The sequence below is a fragment of the Bacillus rossius genome, chromosome 13 (genome assembly GCF_032445375.1).
Source record: "Bacillus rossius redtenbacheri isolate Brsri chromosome 13, Brsri_v3, whole genome shotgun sequence".
In the NCBI taxonomy this organism is placed as follows: domain Eukaryota; kingdom Metazoa; phylum Arthropoda; class Insecta; order Phasmatodea; family Bacillidae; genus Bacillus; species Bacillus rossius.
The window spans coordinates 10,392,891-10,406,637 of record NC_086340.1 but is presented as its reverse complement, the minus strand read 5'-3'; the positions used below and the strand labels follow the sequence as shown (position 1 = coordinate 10,406,637).

Below are 13,747 nucleotides of genomic sequence, written 5' to 3'. Positions count from 1 at the left end.
ATATATATTTTAAGATAAGAACATAAAACGTGAAAATACGCGATTATAAAAAACAAAAACATACATATTTATAATTTGTAAAAAATACTTTCTTACGTTGTTTCTGTTCAAATCTAAAACTTTGTCTACACACACAATACCTTTAATAAACAGTAAAAAACTTGGACGACGAATTTCCAAATCATGCTTTTATTAATAAACAAACATCGTTCTTTGTAACGAATACGCGCGCGCATGCGTGAAACATACGAAAGATGCGAGTAACGAAATGCATTCGTGTGTAACGTTTCGTTACTCGTTACTAGATGCCGCACCCGTTACTCAGTAACGAATACATACGGTTTGCTACAGCTCTAAAAATACATACACACTCTGTGTGTTTATGAAATGTGATAGACACGTGTTTTTCCCAATTGAAATATTTTGAATCTAACTACGTTTGAGAAACCTTCTGTAGAAATTGTTGGTAAACAAGATTAATGGATTGATTTAATGGTGTAAATTTACTTAGTTTATATTCACTTTTCATATTTTGTGTTCGGAATTGGTTTGAATTGAGGTTATTCTGAAACACATTTATTGAGGGATTTCTAATAATTTTAGTTTTGTTGATAAAATAAATTGCCAAAGAAAAGTCTGCATCCAGGAGAAGCATATAAAATTTATAAAATGCATATTTTTTTTCATAATTATGTTAAATGATGTAGTGATAGTGCATGCAGTTTATTGTTTAAAATGTTGAAGATGCTAGGTTTGCTAAATTAAACATGATTGAAAACCTTCCGAATGTTTGCCTAGGATAACAACATTATGAGTATTTTAAAATAGTGTTAAGTTGGTCCGAAATTTCTTAATTTGAAAATATCCAACTAAACGTAAAGATCCGCCATCATTATTTTTCCAATATTTTTATCCTAATATAAACTGTTCACATGTTTTTACTGTATTTTTAAGATAGTCACTTCTTGCCTGTCTGATGTTGGCGAATATGAGTGGAAAATTCTGGGCAATAGTTGGCATGCTGTTTCACCTGTGCGCTAACTAATGAAGTGTAGCGACAGATTGCTCGGGGTGTAATGTTGCCATGTGGCATGTGAGACAGGAAAGTTCTACAGACAAGGTACTTGGGGGCGGTAGCTCCCCTGAGATGCTTTTAACACTACAAAATGAGCACTGGTGCAAGTTGTTTTACATGCAGAATGTTTCACAATGTACGTATGTCTGTGACTTGTTCCCTGCGCGAAAAGTGGGAAACCTTTTTGCTGTGTGCAGCGAAACAGGAAATGGTAGGCAACTGGGTCTTGGAGCCACTGCTGGATCTCAGTTGTTACGTGCGTTGGGACTGGTTACTTCATGGACCATGCGATGAGAAAATTATCCTGACATGCAAGATAAGTTGCACTAGGCACATTGACTTATGCCGGACAAATTCCCCTAATATATTAAGACACGTGGAACACTTACACTAGGCACCTTGAGCTGTGAGGAAGAAAGTACATTGATACACAGTAAGGCATGCTACCTGATGCTGACTTGTTAAGTGTGTCTTCTCAGCAGGAAACAAGATGTGTAGAAAACTGTACACTTGACTATTGAGGTGTGCAGAAGAAAGTACACTGATACTTGTTAAGGCCCCTGCCTAGTCGTTAAGAAAGACTGATAGCATGTAAGTAATGGGTAAAAGTGGGTATTTGAAAGATTTTTGGTTTCATACTGGCCAGCAAACAACGTTTCACGCATGCTTAGTACAAGTGGTGAATTTTGGGCTACATGATTAAAACATTTAGGCCTACTTTTGAATTATTTTTTTGTATTTTATTTTATATTTCACCTTTAATCTAAAAATGTTTATTTGCTGTCTTTAAATTTAAAAAAAATTATTTGGTGATCAAATTAAATGTTACAGCACAACAATAATTATAATAATAAGCTATTACTGGACAATGGGGCCTAATCTATAAGAATTTAACTAACCAACTGAATTATTTCTAGTGCAGTAACTATTTAAAATTGTTACTTTCATCAGGGATTTAGTTATCTTATAAATAGTTTTCTACCTCATGTTAATGGTACCTAGAGGTTTTGAATTAAAGTGGGTCCTTAAAAACTTTTTTAATTTTTGGTTGCACAAGAGGGTATGCACCATGTATTAAATACTTGTTCCAGAGTTTTTGGGGTGTTCACCCTTTTTAATTTCTCCCTGTTGAGAGTCTAATCTAGTCAATTTTGTGCACCTGTATTTACCCTTAATTTGCATTATAATTTTGAAATAATTTACTGTGCGCTATTTAGTATAATTAATTCATGCACAGTTATAGTGGTGCATCTTAATGCCTTTGCACTTATTTTCATGCAGTCATTACTGCAATTTTGTTGTACAAGTAGGTTTTTTGTATATTCTAATTCCAGTTTTTCCTGATTATCTTTTTTTTCCAATGTGATTATAATGTGCACAGTTTACTGTAATTACACCTTTTTTTTTAAAGTTTGGTGCACATCATTGGATTTGTACTCGTTTCCTACCATTTATTACTGCTATTTTGATAGTTAACGTTTCTTCAGGCCATGTTTTTCCATTTTATACAGGTTACATATTTTGCTTGTGTGGCAATAGATTCTTTTTGTAATCTAATTAATGTTGTGGAATAAATCAGTGTTTATGAACTTCATCCACTTTGCCTCTTGCCTTGTACACATGTTCTATGTTAGAGTAGAACACATATGTATATTTTTAATTTGTGGTTTTCCTGTGCTAATTGTGCCAGGTCAGTAATTAACGGCACCCATAAGTATGTTACATTGTTAAGAAGTTTTGCAATTGTATGCAAATAGATAAATGACGTAATGACTTCTTATTAAATAAATAATGTATATATAAATTGTACATAAAGAAATTATGTATTTTTCAGGTTGTCATGGGAAAGGACGGTATTGCTAAGAAGCGGCCGAATCCTGATGGAGTCCAACCTCGCAAGCCTAAGAACTCCAAGAAGTTGAAGCTGAGTCATCCAGAGGCAAGCAGCAACAAAGAGCAGCCTCCAATAGAAAGCGGCGTTAAGAAACGTAAACACAGCAAAATAAATGTATCAGCAGCTGTAGAAAGTGGCGTTACCAACGGCAGTTTGCACCCCAAAAAAGCTAAACATGAGCTGTAAGTTATGTTTTTAAGTGCTCTCATTTGGTAGTAAAGCATTCTTTGTGCTTGCTTTATAATAAGGAAGAATGGGGATCTTAAGATACAATGTTCTCACACCCTTGACTTTTGCAATGGTTACCACGGCAGGCTGCAAGATGACAAATTGTGCTCATTTCCCTTACACATATGCTGACCATCTGCGACGATTGCTTGTAACTGCTTATGCGACACATCATGGGCGATGTGGTGTATTGTCTCAAAGGGTAATAATTCTATGCAATTTAAAACGTGTTTCCTTCGCTAAACAAACTTTGACTTATTTGGTTTTGTTTGCTCAACTTGCATGTGCTGCTAGGGGTCTAAGGACCCCGACAGACGAGCATGTAAAATGCTGCAGTCTGCACACGGTGGGTTCCGTCCTGGAACACGCCTCACATTGTCGGATGACACACAGTAAACTAGCGTGCTAACCACGCATGTGTTAACTGGTGGTTACCTGATAGTGGGCACTCATTGTAGTGTTTCTTCAGCTGGTCTTCAAAGGGCTTGTTGAACCCAACATCTAAGACTTGGAGTTGTGAAGTCATGGCCCCTGAGATGATAACCAAATCAAGGGTTCAGGTTTTGCTACTGTATTTTTAGTGATTTGGTCAGATGAAGGTATCCAATACAAGCATTCCCCTTTTCTTCAAAAGTGCACCTGGCCGGTTATTCCGTTCAGTTTTGAGCCAGTCGGTCACTAAATCCTGGTTCATCCAAGCATCTCTTGGCATCTGAAAATAACCCCATGTGGCAAATTCTCCATGGACGTGGTCTTTCTCCGTAAAATTACGTAAGGTGGCAATTTACAACCATCTGCAAGGATACGAAGCATTACTGACAACATTGCCTTTTCGTTCCCAGTGCTTTTAATTAGGACAGATTTAGCACCCTTTTCATTAACAATGACATTTGATGGAGAATCAAAGTAAACAAGAGTTTGGTTTGCATTTCCCATACTTAATGCATTCTGTTTATTACTTAAATACATCAGGCAGGCATTTGCAGGTGTAACCTTTGTTTATGCACACCTTAATTTAAAAACATTTGTAATATGATTTCCTCGACACTAAAATAATATATAAGTCAAAATAGTCATATTAAGAAGGTAAAATTTCAGTTTCCTCACAAATCACATTATTAAAAAAATATTTATTATTTAGCTTGGAAAGTGATTGACATTCTGATGTTGATACAGACAGATCGTTAGTGTACGATAAGTACATCATAGGCCCTAACTGGTCACAGTCGCTTGAGGTAATGTGTATGTAGAATGTGTGCAGATCTGTGGGGTGTTAGGTGTGTGTGTGTGTTTGGGTATGTGTGTGTGCACATTTGTGGGGTGGTGTGTGTACACATGTGGGCTGGTTTGTATGTGGGTCAAGTGTGTGTATCTAAGGATGTGTGTGTATGGTGGGATGGTGTGAATGTGGGTGATGTAAGATTGTGTTGTGTGCATTGGTGGGAGGGGAGGGGTTGTTTGTTCGTGTGTGCGTGCTTATGTGTAGGTTTGGGTGCGCATGTGTGTGTTTGTGAGTTTACGTAATACATATAAATTAGCTACATGCTGTATTTAAATTTTCTTTTGCAGCGAATCTGTGGATGGACTACCAGCTGCAACTCCGACTACAAAAGAGGAAAAGGAAAAGAAGTATAGAAAAATGTTTTTTGAGATGTGCACTGTTTATCTCGGAAATCTGCCCAGTTCGTGGAATAAGAAAGACATCAAAAACTTCTTCTCCAAATACGGGCCGGTGAAGGAACTGGCACTCCTGGCCAAGCCAGTTGTTGACTCGAGAGTGTCCAAAAATTTGAATGATCGTCAGAAACTTCTTGGTCCTGGTTGCACCAAAATGATAGGGTTCCTGAGGTTCGGTGATAAGCAGTCGGCAATAAATGCCCTGCAGGCAAATGGTCTCGTGAAGGATGATCACAGCATTCAAGTTCATTCGGCTGTCGATTATTCAGCATTCGGCTATGAAAAAAGCAAAACCATTTATGTGCACTACATTCCCGACTGTGAGTTATGAGTATTTTGCTGTGTACATATTAGTTGCATTGGGATATAGTCTTTTTTTTTTTTTTTTTTTCTCCCAAAGTAAACCAAGTAGGATTATTGGTTTGTGCAAAAAAATATTTTTGTCTGTCAGCATTGGTTGTACAATTCTTGTATGTATTTTGAAAACAACTGCAATTAAGTTTGACACAATTTTAATTTGTTAATAAAGCTTACTTCAACATATTAAATTAGTATAGATTATAAGTAATTTAAAAAATTAGAATAACTGCAGTTTTTAAAATAAAGAAATAATTAAATTAACATATTTTTTTATTATTTAATTTTGAAATGAGTAATGCTTTTACAATTATTTAGAATGTTTAATATATTAAATTTTATTTCATCGCTGATTATTATAATGGCAGTGTTTATAATTGTGTACAGCAGGAAAAAAAAATGAAATAATGAGCACACAGCATTCTGAAAAAGTGCAAATGTAAAAGGTATATGAAGATCATCAACATATCATCTACGTCAACACCGTAAACATCATCATCGTGTTCGTCTACTCCTCCTCTTCCTGCTCTTCTTCTTTTTCCAGTAGATTGCCTCTTATCTTTTTTCTCCCCCAACCATCTTCACTCTGTTCCATTCTTCTCCTCTGTTCTTTTCCTGTCTCCCTAACTACACTTTGCTCTTCCCACATTCTCTTCGGTCGACTTTGGGGCAGTCTTTTTGTGTACTTGAACAGCCTCTCTTTTCCCATTCTTTGTACTTAGCCATACAATCTCATTCTTACTTTTTCCATGAACTCATTCAATTCCTGTACACTGTTCTTGTTTGCATATATATCATTCCTGATAGTTTGTCATCTCTTAACTGCCAACATATTTATCAATAACTTCATACCTAGTGCTGTGATCTTCCCAGAATTTCTCTTATCCACAGTCCAAGTCTCTGCCCCATAAGTGACTATAGTCACATAGTAAGTATTGTAAAACACTTGTGCACAGTGGCACATCACCAAGATTATCTTTGAGGAGTTATTTTCAGATTAAGTTAACTCAGTGCCCATTAATGTATTCAAATGCATGTGTAGTGTCATAATGAATTGTTCAATTTCAGCTGCTAAAGAAAGTGACCTTCGGACCTTGTTCAAGAACTGTGGTGCTGTTGAGAGTGTGCATATTGTTCAAGACAGAATTGTGAATGGGACAAGGATGGCAAGTGTACATTTTAAGGTACGGGTCTTTAAATTTAAATTAAGTCAAATTTAAGAGTTTTTCCGGTGTTTAGATTTTGTATTTGTGTAGTTTGTCAAAATTATTCTGTGAATTAAATATTTTGAACTAATTTGCATCACTTAAAAAAATTTATGACAAAAAATTAATTTTTTTATAGGCATAAGCGAAGCTTTGGCTAAGGGAATCAATGGAAGTTCTTTTGAAAATCCAATCTGACTTCATTATGAAATTTGCTATTTATTTTATTTAAACTTCCGTATGATGCAAAGCTTCCCATCTGATGTGAAGCTTCGTATTTTTTTTTGCGAAACTTTAAAACATGGAAGTCTAAGATTGGCTCATTTAGTTTTTATTTTGTGTTGTGTAGGTTTTTCTTGAATAAAGTTGGTTACTTAAAAAAAATCCAAAGGTGGCCCTCTATTTGCTTTTATCAATGCTCAATATTAATATTATGTATATTTATTATATATTTTTATTGAATGATGTTACACACAGGAATTAGTTTATCACTTAATTAGTACGAACATCACAAACGTTAGAATTTTTTTTTTTGTACTTTGCTGAGAACAAACCAGAAATTCGTTTCACTGCAAAAAAAATTCTAGTATTAACACAGGCATAGTGTTTTATGCTTTTTAAGAATAACAATTAACTTGAAGCATTCAGTCTCTTTCGCAAATTTTGGATACAATATGGATTAAAAACCCTTCTGTGTTACAATTTTTAAAGTAATTTTTTTATTCTATTTATATGCTCTCAATGTAAGCATCCTGAATGAGAAATAATAGATACTTGAATGCTGGTCAAAGGGGTCGGTCATTGGAAGCTGTTGCAGCGATCCTCCCAAGGTGTGGTTAACGCTGGTCTTACTTGCACCACACGACCATCAAGCCTCACCTTACTTGCGGTCAGTGTCTCTGGACAGTGAGGTCGTTAGAGATGGTCACACAGGGACAGTGGGGGGGGGGGGGGGGGGGGGGGGGGGGAACCGTCCCAGCGTTTGCCTGGAGGGACAGATCAGAGTCCACCGAACCTGGCCTCGTGAGACCCGCACTCGGGCCTGTAACAAGCACTGCTGTCGTGGGGGGGACCTTGACCTCTCAGTGTGTCGGCCGATTGAGACTTGTCACGCGCACAGCATCTTTGTAATCGTCGTGGCCTTTGTTCACCCTGTGGGGGGGGGGGGGGGGGGGGGGGGGGGGGGGCACGTCTTAGACGCAAGTGTATATCGTGTGTTTGCTCGTGCACCAAACACACTGCTGACTCGCGTCGAGCTTACAGCTTACGTGGTGTCTGTCGGCGAGCAATAGAATCAAAGCAAATCCTGCGTTATCGGTCCAGTGGGAACTGACCTCCTATCCTTTAGTATCACAAGTACTTTATTTGGAGCATTCAAATATTTCCATTAATTCACCTTCCTCATAAATATATTGTTACGATTTATTAAAATAAAAATAAATAATAATAATCGTTGTGGGAAAACTACCGGGTTCGTAAATGGATAGCCCAATTAAAGATTTTACTACACAGTTTTACTGCCAATATTTTAATCACTAACAAATAATCTTCTAAAAATGCCTAATAATCAATTACCCTTTAAAATGTTGCTTCCCCAGTCACTTGTTCCACACACCTCGCTGGGCCGCACCTCTGGCGCAACTCTCGCCGCAGCACCCCTCCTTCACCGCACTCCGCCGCCGCCGCCGCCGCACTTCCCTTCACCGAGGTTCCTTTCGACGCTTCGCTCGGGACTCTCGCTGCACTCGCGCAGACTCTCTCGCCCCGTAACTCCACCTGCGACACTATCGCACCGGAACTGAACTCCCTGCCCTGGAACCTTCGTCCAGGGACTTCGCTGCTCCGCCGCCCCCGCGGCACAATCGCCCCGGAAACTCCGCCGCGGGAAAACTCCCGACTCCTCACTGACTCGGAGGCCGGCGTCCTGGGCTTGTATAGGCCCAGGAGCCCTTCTAGAATTCACGAGCGCGGCTGGGGCCAGTCACGTCATTCCGCGCCGACCCCGATGGCACAAATCTCTGGAAAGGCGTCTGCAGCTCTCATGGCGGCGCGCAGAACTCCCCAGCTGCCAGGTGTCAGATGTCAAGCTAACAGCGCCGCGCGGGTAGCGGTGGGAAGGGGGGGGGAAAGCTGCAACCCGTGTAATCTACCAGAGGCGCGCGGCACGTGATGTCAGCCAACTCTGCACCTGCGCCCCGCGGCCCTGCTTACGTTTCGTAACAATATATTCTTAGTCATGACATGAAGTTAAGGCTGAACATAATTTTTATATTTCTTTCATGTCTAATTGCATCTTCATTTGTCACTGTTAACAGAATGTCGACCTTTTTTTTTTGTAGCTCAGTGAAGCTGCGGATTTGGCATTAGAAATGAATGGAGTCGAACTGAAAAATAAAGAGTTAGTCATAAAAAAATACAATGTGTGGACCGGCAAGAAAATTTCTAGAATGAAACGGCTATCCAAGAGGGCTGAGGAAGGTGACCAGGCCACGGAAGTAATTAAAGAGACTAATGTGCAAGAAAGAACTCTTTCCGAGACCAAGAAACTAAAAAAGGTGAGAGGATAACTTAAAATTTGCAATGTGGTTTTAAGTTGTGTTGCATTCTTAGCACTTAATTTTCTTGAATTTTTTGTTCATGAACATAATCAATTTTTTTTTGGTTAAGATGTTGATCCATCTGTGTTTGGTTTTCCAAATATTTAACCATAGTTTTCTGTTTAGATTTTGTATTGCATTTTACAGATAGACGATGGCTTAGAATCATGAGCAGGTGCAAACTACGAGTTATTAAAATAATACTCTTTAACAATGTTGATAAGCTTGGGAAAATTTTATCTATGCCATGTGCCATACCATCAGTTTCTAATTTCTTAGCTATGTCAGTCTAGTTGGTCGTGTTCTGCAGATGTTCTGCTCATTTGAGTTGCAACTGTTTGACGTGCGATGATGTTTGATGTTTGTAGCGGCAATTTCACTAGGCGAGGATTGCTAAGTTTTCTCACATAAAAAAAGTAGAGGGATTGAAAATAAACTCTATGGTTGTACACCCGTAAAATTTTTTTTTAAATATCAAAGTGTCCATTGCAATGCTCTGTAGAGATGCTTACAAGATTTTCCCAAAATGTTATGTGTAAATCAAGCCAAATTTATGTAATTTTTCTAGACTAAGAAGTCCAGATGTAACAACTTGTATTGTGTTTCAACTTAAGTAAGTTAAATTAAAAAATATAGGTAGAGGTAAACCTGTAATTTATAAATCATGTAAATGACAACACAAAGGTGTAGGTTTCATTTTGCTGTGTTAAGGTTTTATTAAATGTTAGTGGCCAGTTACAGTCAGTGTTCAGCTCTTGTAATTATTTACGTGGTCACAAGTTACTTGCAATTGCATATACAATTGCTATCTGTGGAGGTTATCAATATTGTTTGGTATGCTATGTGTTTGCAGGGAGCAACAAGTGTAATTTAAAATGAGTAATTTTTGAGAACTGTATTAAGTTCACTCAACTTGAAAAAATCCAGTTTGCTACAGTCTAGAAGGCATACTATAAAAGGGTTTCAGGGTTTCACCTCATCTTCCACTAATGTTGCATGGTTCAACACTAATTTTTAATTTGTCCATGTCTAATATAATTTGATTATTTTGATTTTTAGGCCAGCAACGCTGAGAAGTTGGCTTCGAAAGCGAATGGAGTGCAGATGCAAGGTGGGAGGTCACAAATTTCTGATCGCCCCACCGGCGTTAAGAAGAGAAAGAAGGAGGCCAAACAAAATGGAATCCAAGGTGGGATTGCAGAAGTCAGCCAGAGCGCAGGAAAGCTGAAGAAGCAGGTAAAGAAGGCTACAAGCACTGGCCAGCTGGAAACTGTACAGCAGGTGGAACCCTCTTTGAAAGCCAAGAAAGCCAAGTTGCAAGGAAAAACACTTTCTGTGGGAAAAATGCTAAAAGAGGTAAGAGAACAGCTTAAATGTGCATTGTGCTATAGCGTGTTGTATCCTTATTTTGAATCTATATATTAATGGGCATTTGCTATTTTTCCAGTGCATAATTTTTTTCAATTAGTCCTATCATTTTTCAGTGTGCTCTGTTGCCAGTTATACCCAAAGAACAAAAAAAAATGTAACTTTATAATATAACATTTTTTTAAAAATTATTATGAATAATTTTGGCTCAGTTTGAGTAAAGCACAAATAGTGTCCAACTTTTATAAACAGTTTCTCCTGTGAAATAATAGTTTAGCATGGGATTTTTTTTTATATTAGAGTGATTGTAACTGAGATACTGATAATAGACATTATTTTATGATCTTAGAATAATAATCTAATAGTAATATTAAGAAATGTATTAAAACAATATAATTAACAATGTAATCATTACTCTGGCATTGAGATAAAACTGCAGACAATGAATAAGTTTGCAAAAATTATATACATTTTGAAACATTTCTAAGCAGTTACTGGCTATTAACTAATCAATTTGAGTGGACATGATTTGAAGTACAACTCTTTTTCAACTGCATTAATTTTTCATTTCCGTGCATGTACATTGTAACATGAAATATGATGCAACTATTAAATTTTATGAAGAATCAAAAACTAATAGCTAAATTACTCTTCCTTCAATAGCTATTTGCTTCAGCCAATAAAATTTTCTTAGGATGTTAATTCTCAAATCGTAATTCAAATTTTGTTATGTATTAGGGATGGGCCAATCAAATCGTAAAATCATCAAATACCATTAAATCCGTACTATTTGAAGGATTCAATATTCAAGGAGAAAGATTCGTACAATAATATTAGAGGAAATATAGGTAGTAAATTAAAAAATTAACACTGATAACCTCTGAGGAAATACGTATACTAAATTAAAACTGATAATCTCTGAAGTTTACTAGGTAGATTTTTTTCCTTCATACCTATCATGTTACCTTTCCCTAAAAAAAATTTACTTTTGACATGTAATTATATAAATAAAATTACAATATAGTATATTGATTCTGGGAACTTAGTTTGAGAAATAACCATTTAAAGGGTATAAAATTTTCAACACTAGTTAAAGGGTAGTATACTTCCATCCCATTGTCAATTTTTTTTAATTTATTGTACATTACTTTATTTTTGACACTTGATCCTAAATTCAGATTAAAGCTATATATTCTTGGTACTCTCTAGGATTTTAATTTAAGATTCAGATTCGAGAGAATATGGATTTTATCCATCACTAGTTTTTATTTATGTACTTTAAATATATGTAGACATTTAAATTGAATTTAACATTACCAGTGGAAATGGTAGTCATCAAATCTAATTTGTTGGTTTGAAAACAAATTATTTTGTTTAATATAATCCTAAGGAGGAACATATTTTATTAGTGTGTGTTTTTTTTTTTAAGCACTGTTTTCCTAGAACAAATCAGAGCGTTACCTTGAGGGGCAAGGGTAAATAGATGAAGGATGTGTTACTGTTCGTAATGTAAATTATGTATTGGGTATGCTCTTTTTTTCCAACGAAAATTTATTTCGTAATGTTGAACTATTTTTGTTTCAGAAGAAGAAAAACAAAGCTTTGCAAAAAAATATTTCTAATGGGAAACATGCTGGAGGATTAAAGAAGAAAAATTCAATATAAGTGGTAATGACCAACCATGTATGTTTTTAAATAAAAACGTTAAATTATCATGTCAGACTACAAGAATGCTTCTGTTCCATCATGGTGTAGTTTTTTTATTAATTACAATATATCAATGTGAACTTACATGCAATTATTAGTCATAGTGATGACTCACTCTCAGCAATCGTCAGCCAAGATCTAATTAGTATAGAGTTTTAATATTTAATTTTCATTAAACTTACACTTAATTGTCATATTTTAGCATACTGTGTAAATATACTTTCTGGGAATTTTCTTTTTAAATATTTATTAACATTATGTAATTTTACAAATGTGCATCATCATATGAAGAATATATTAATGCTAATATGTGATAAACATAAAAGGGAGAACATTTTTGCCATATTATTTTTAGTCAGCAGAGTCTTATACTATATGGTACACATCTCAATAACGTTGCACAACAGTGTTTTATATTTTTAGTCTTCATTTTTATTTGATCAAGGTTCCCACGGGCAGGTAAAACAATCAGGGAATTGAAAAAGTTTCTTAAAAACCTGTCAAAAACAGGGAAATCATCAATACCTAACAAAGCAGAATCAGTAGATTTTAATACATAGTATGTACACCTGCTCTTAGTAATTACAACAGTGGATTAGGGCTTATCTTGAAGTAGTGAAATAATCTAACACACTTTTTAAACTTGGTGAATTTTTAATTTCTGTATGCCCCTAGTAACTGCACTGTTGTAACAAATTAATAATCATGACAAATGGAAGAAGAAGAAAAAGTCTGTTACCTTTTCCTTAACAGCTGTTTGCTTCCTTACTTACATATTTACTTATCTTCAATGAAATGTGGCAATGATTTATTAATTAAGCATTAAATACGCACGAATGTTCAACAAGTGTTAATGTCACACTGCCACATCCTGCTCTTGTGAGAGCAAGTTTACCTCGCACCTACAAGAATGTGCTTGTGGCAAGTGATGTGGTTAGCGATTTGTGTTGCAGTTGGCAGACAAGCATTCAGTAAACAACCATGTCAGCGAATTACATTTATGTATAGGTTAAATAATCTATCTTGTTGATGTAAAAAAAATGCTTATTTTATGAGGCATCGAAAGAGCTATATAATTAACATAAACATTGTGTCTCAGAAACTGTTTGTGACTACATCATAGCCTGTTTTGTAAATTCTAAGGCCTGTAAATTTTTTTACATTGTAATTTATTCTAGGATGTTAGTTTTCAAAATGTTATACAGTAGACTCCCGATTATCCGGGTGCTGGTTATCCGGTTTGCAACATATTTTACTTCCATAAACCATAAATATAAAAATAATTTTCAACTTTTTATTTTCGTTTGCGTGCGATGGCAGTGGTAATTGTGTAGCATTAAATGCAGTGCAACAATTATTAATGTGAAGAATCAACAAACAATGTTTTGCTCTTAATAGCTATTCGCTTCCTTCGTTGCATATTTATTCCCGACGACAGTGTGTTCAGCCAATGTTTATATTCCACCATACTGCATGTCTGGAGCTTTCAGGGCTAGTTTACCTCGCACTCACTAGGATGCACTAGTGGCTAATTATGGCAGAAACACATTTATTTAAAAACTGAGTCTGGAATCACGTTAACAGGTTAAATAATCTGTCTAATAATAGAAAATGTTCTGTTTATTCTTTTTTTTAAATC

The 13,747-nt window shown here is 36.0% G+C and overlaps 1 protein-coding gene across 6 annotated transcripts; it reads left to right on the top strand.

Annotated features, from left to right (window-relative positions):
• The first annotated feature begins 259 nt into the window (after positions 1-259).
• LOC134538231 (RNA-binding protein 34-like) lies at positions 260-13,739 on the top strand. 6 transcript variants are annotated; one of them, XM_063379370.1, is made up of 7 exons: positions 260-466; positions 2,910-3,151; positions 4,767-5,194; positions 6,300-6,415; positions 8,776-8,991; positions 10,093-10,389; positions 11,986-13,739. In XM_063379370.1, the coding sequence occupies exons 2-7, from the start codon at positions 2,916-2,918 to the stop codon at positions 12,064-12,066; spliced, it is 1,374 nt and encodes a 457-aa protein (XP_063235440.1). In that variant the 5' UTR covers positions 260-466; positions 2,910-2,915; the 3' UTR covers positions 12,067-13,739. The 6 variants fall into 6 exon arrangements, with proteins under 6 accessions (XP_063235440.1, XP_063235445.1, XP_063235441.1 ...); XM_063379375.1 differs by having other exon boundaries at positions 329-462; positions 11,989-13,739; XM_063379371.1 differs by having other exon boundaries at positions 329-462.
• Positions 13,740-13,747: the final 8 nt, after the last annotated feature.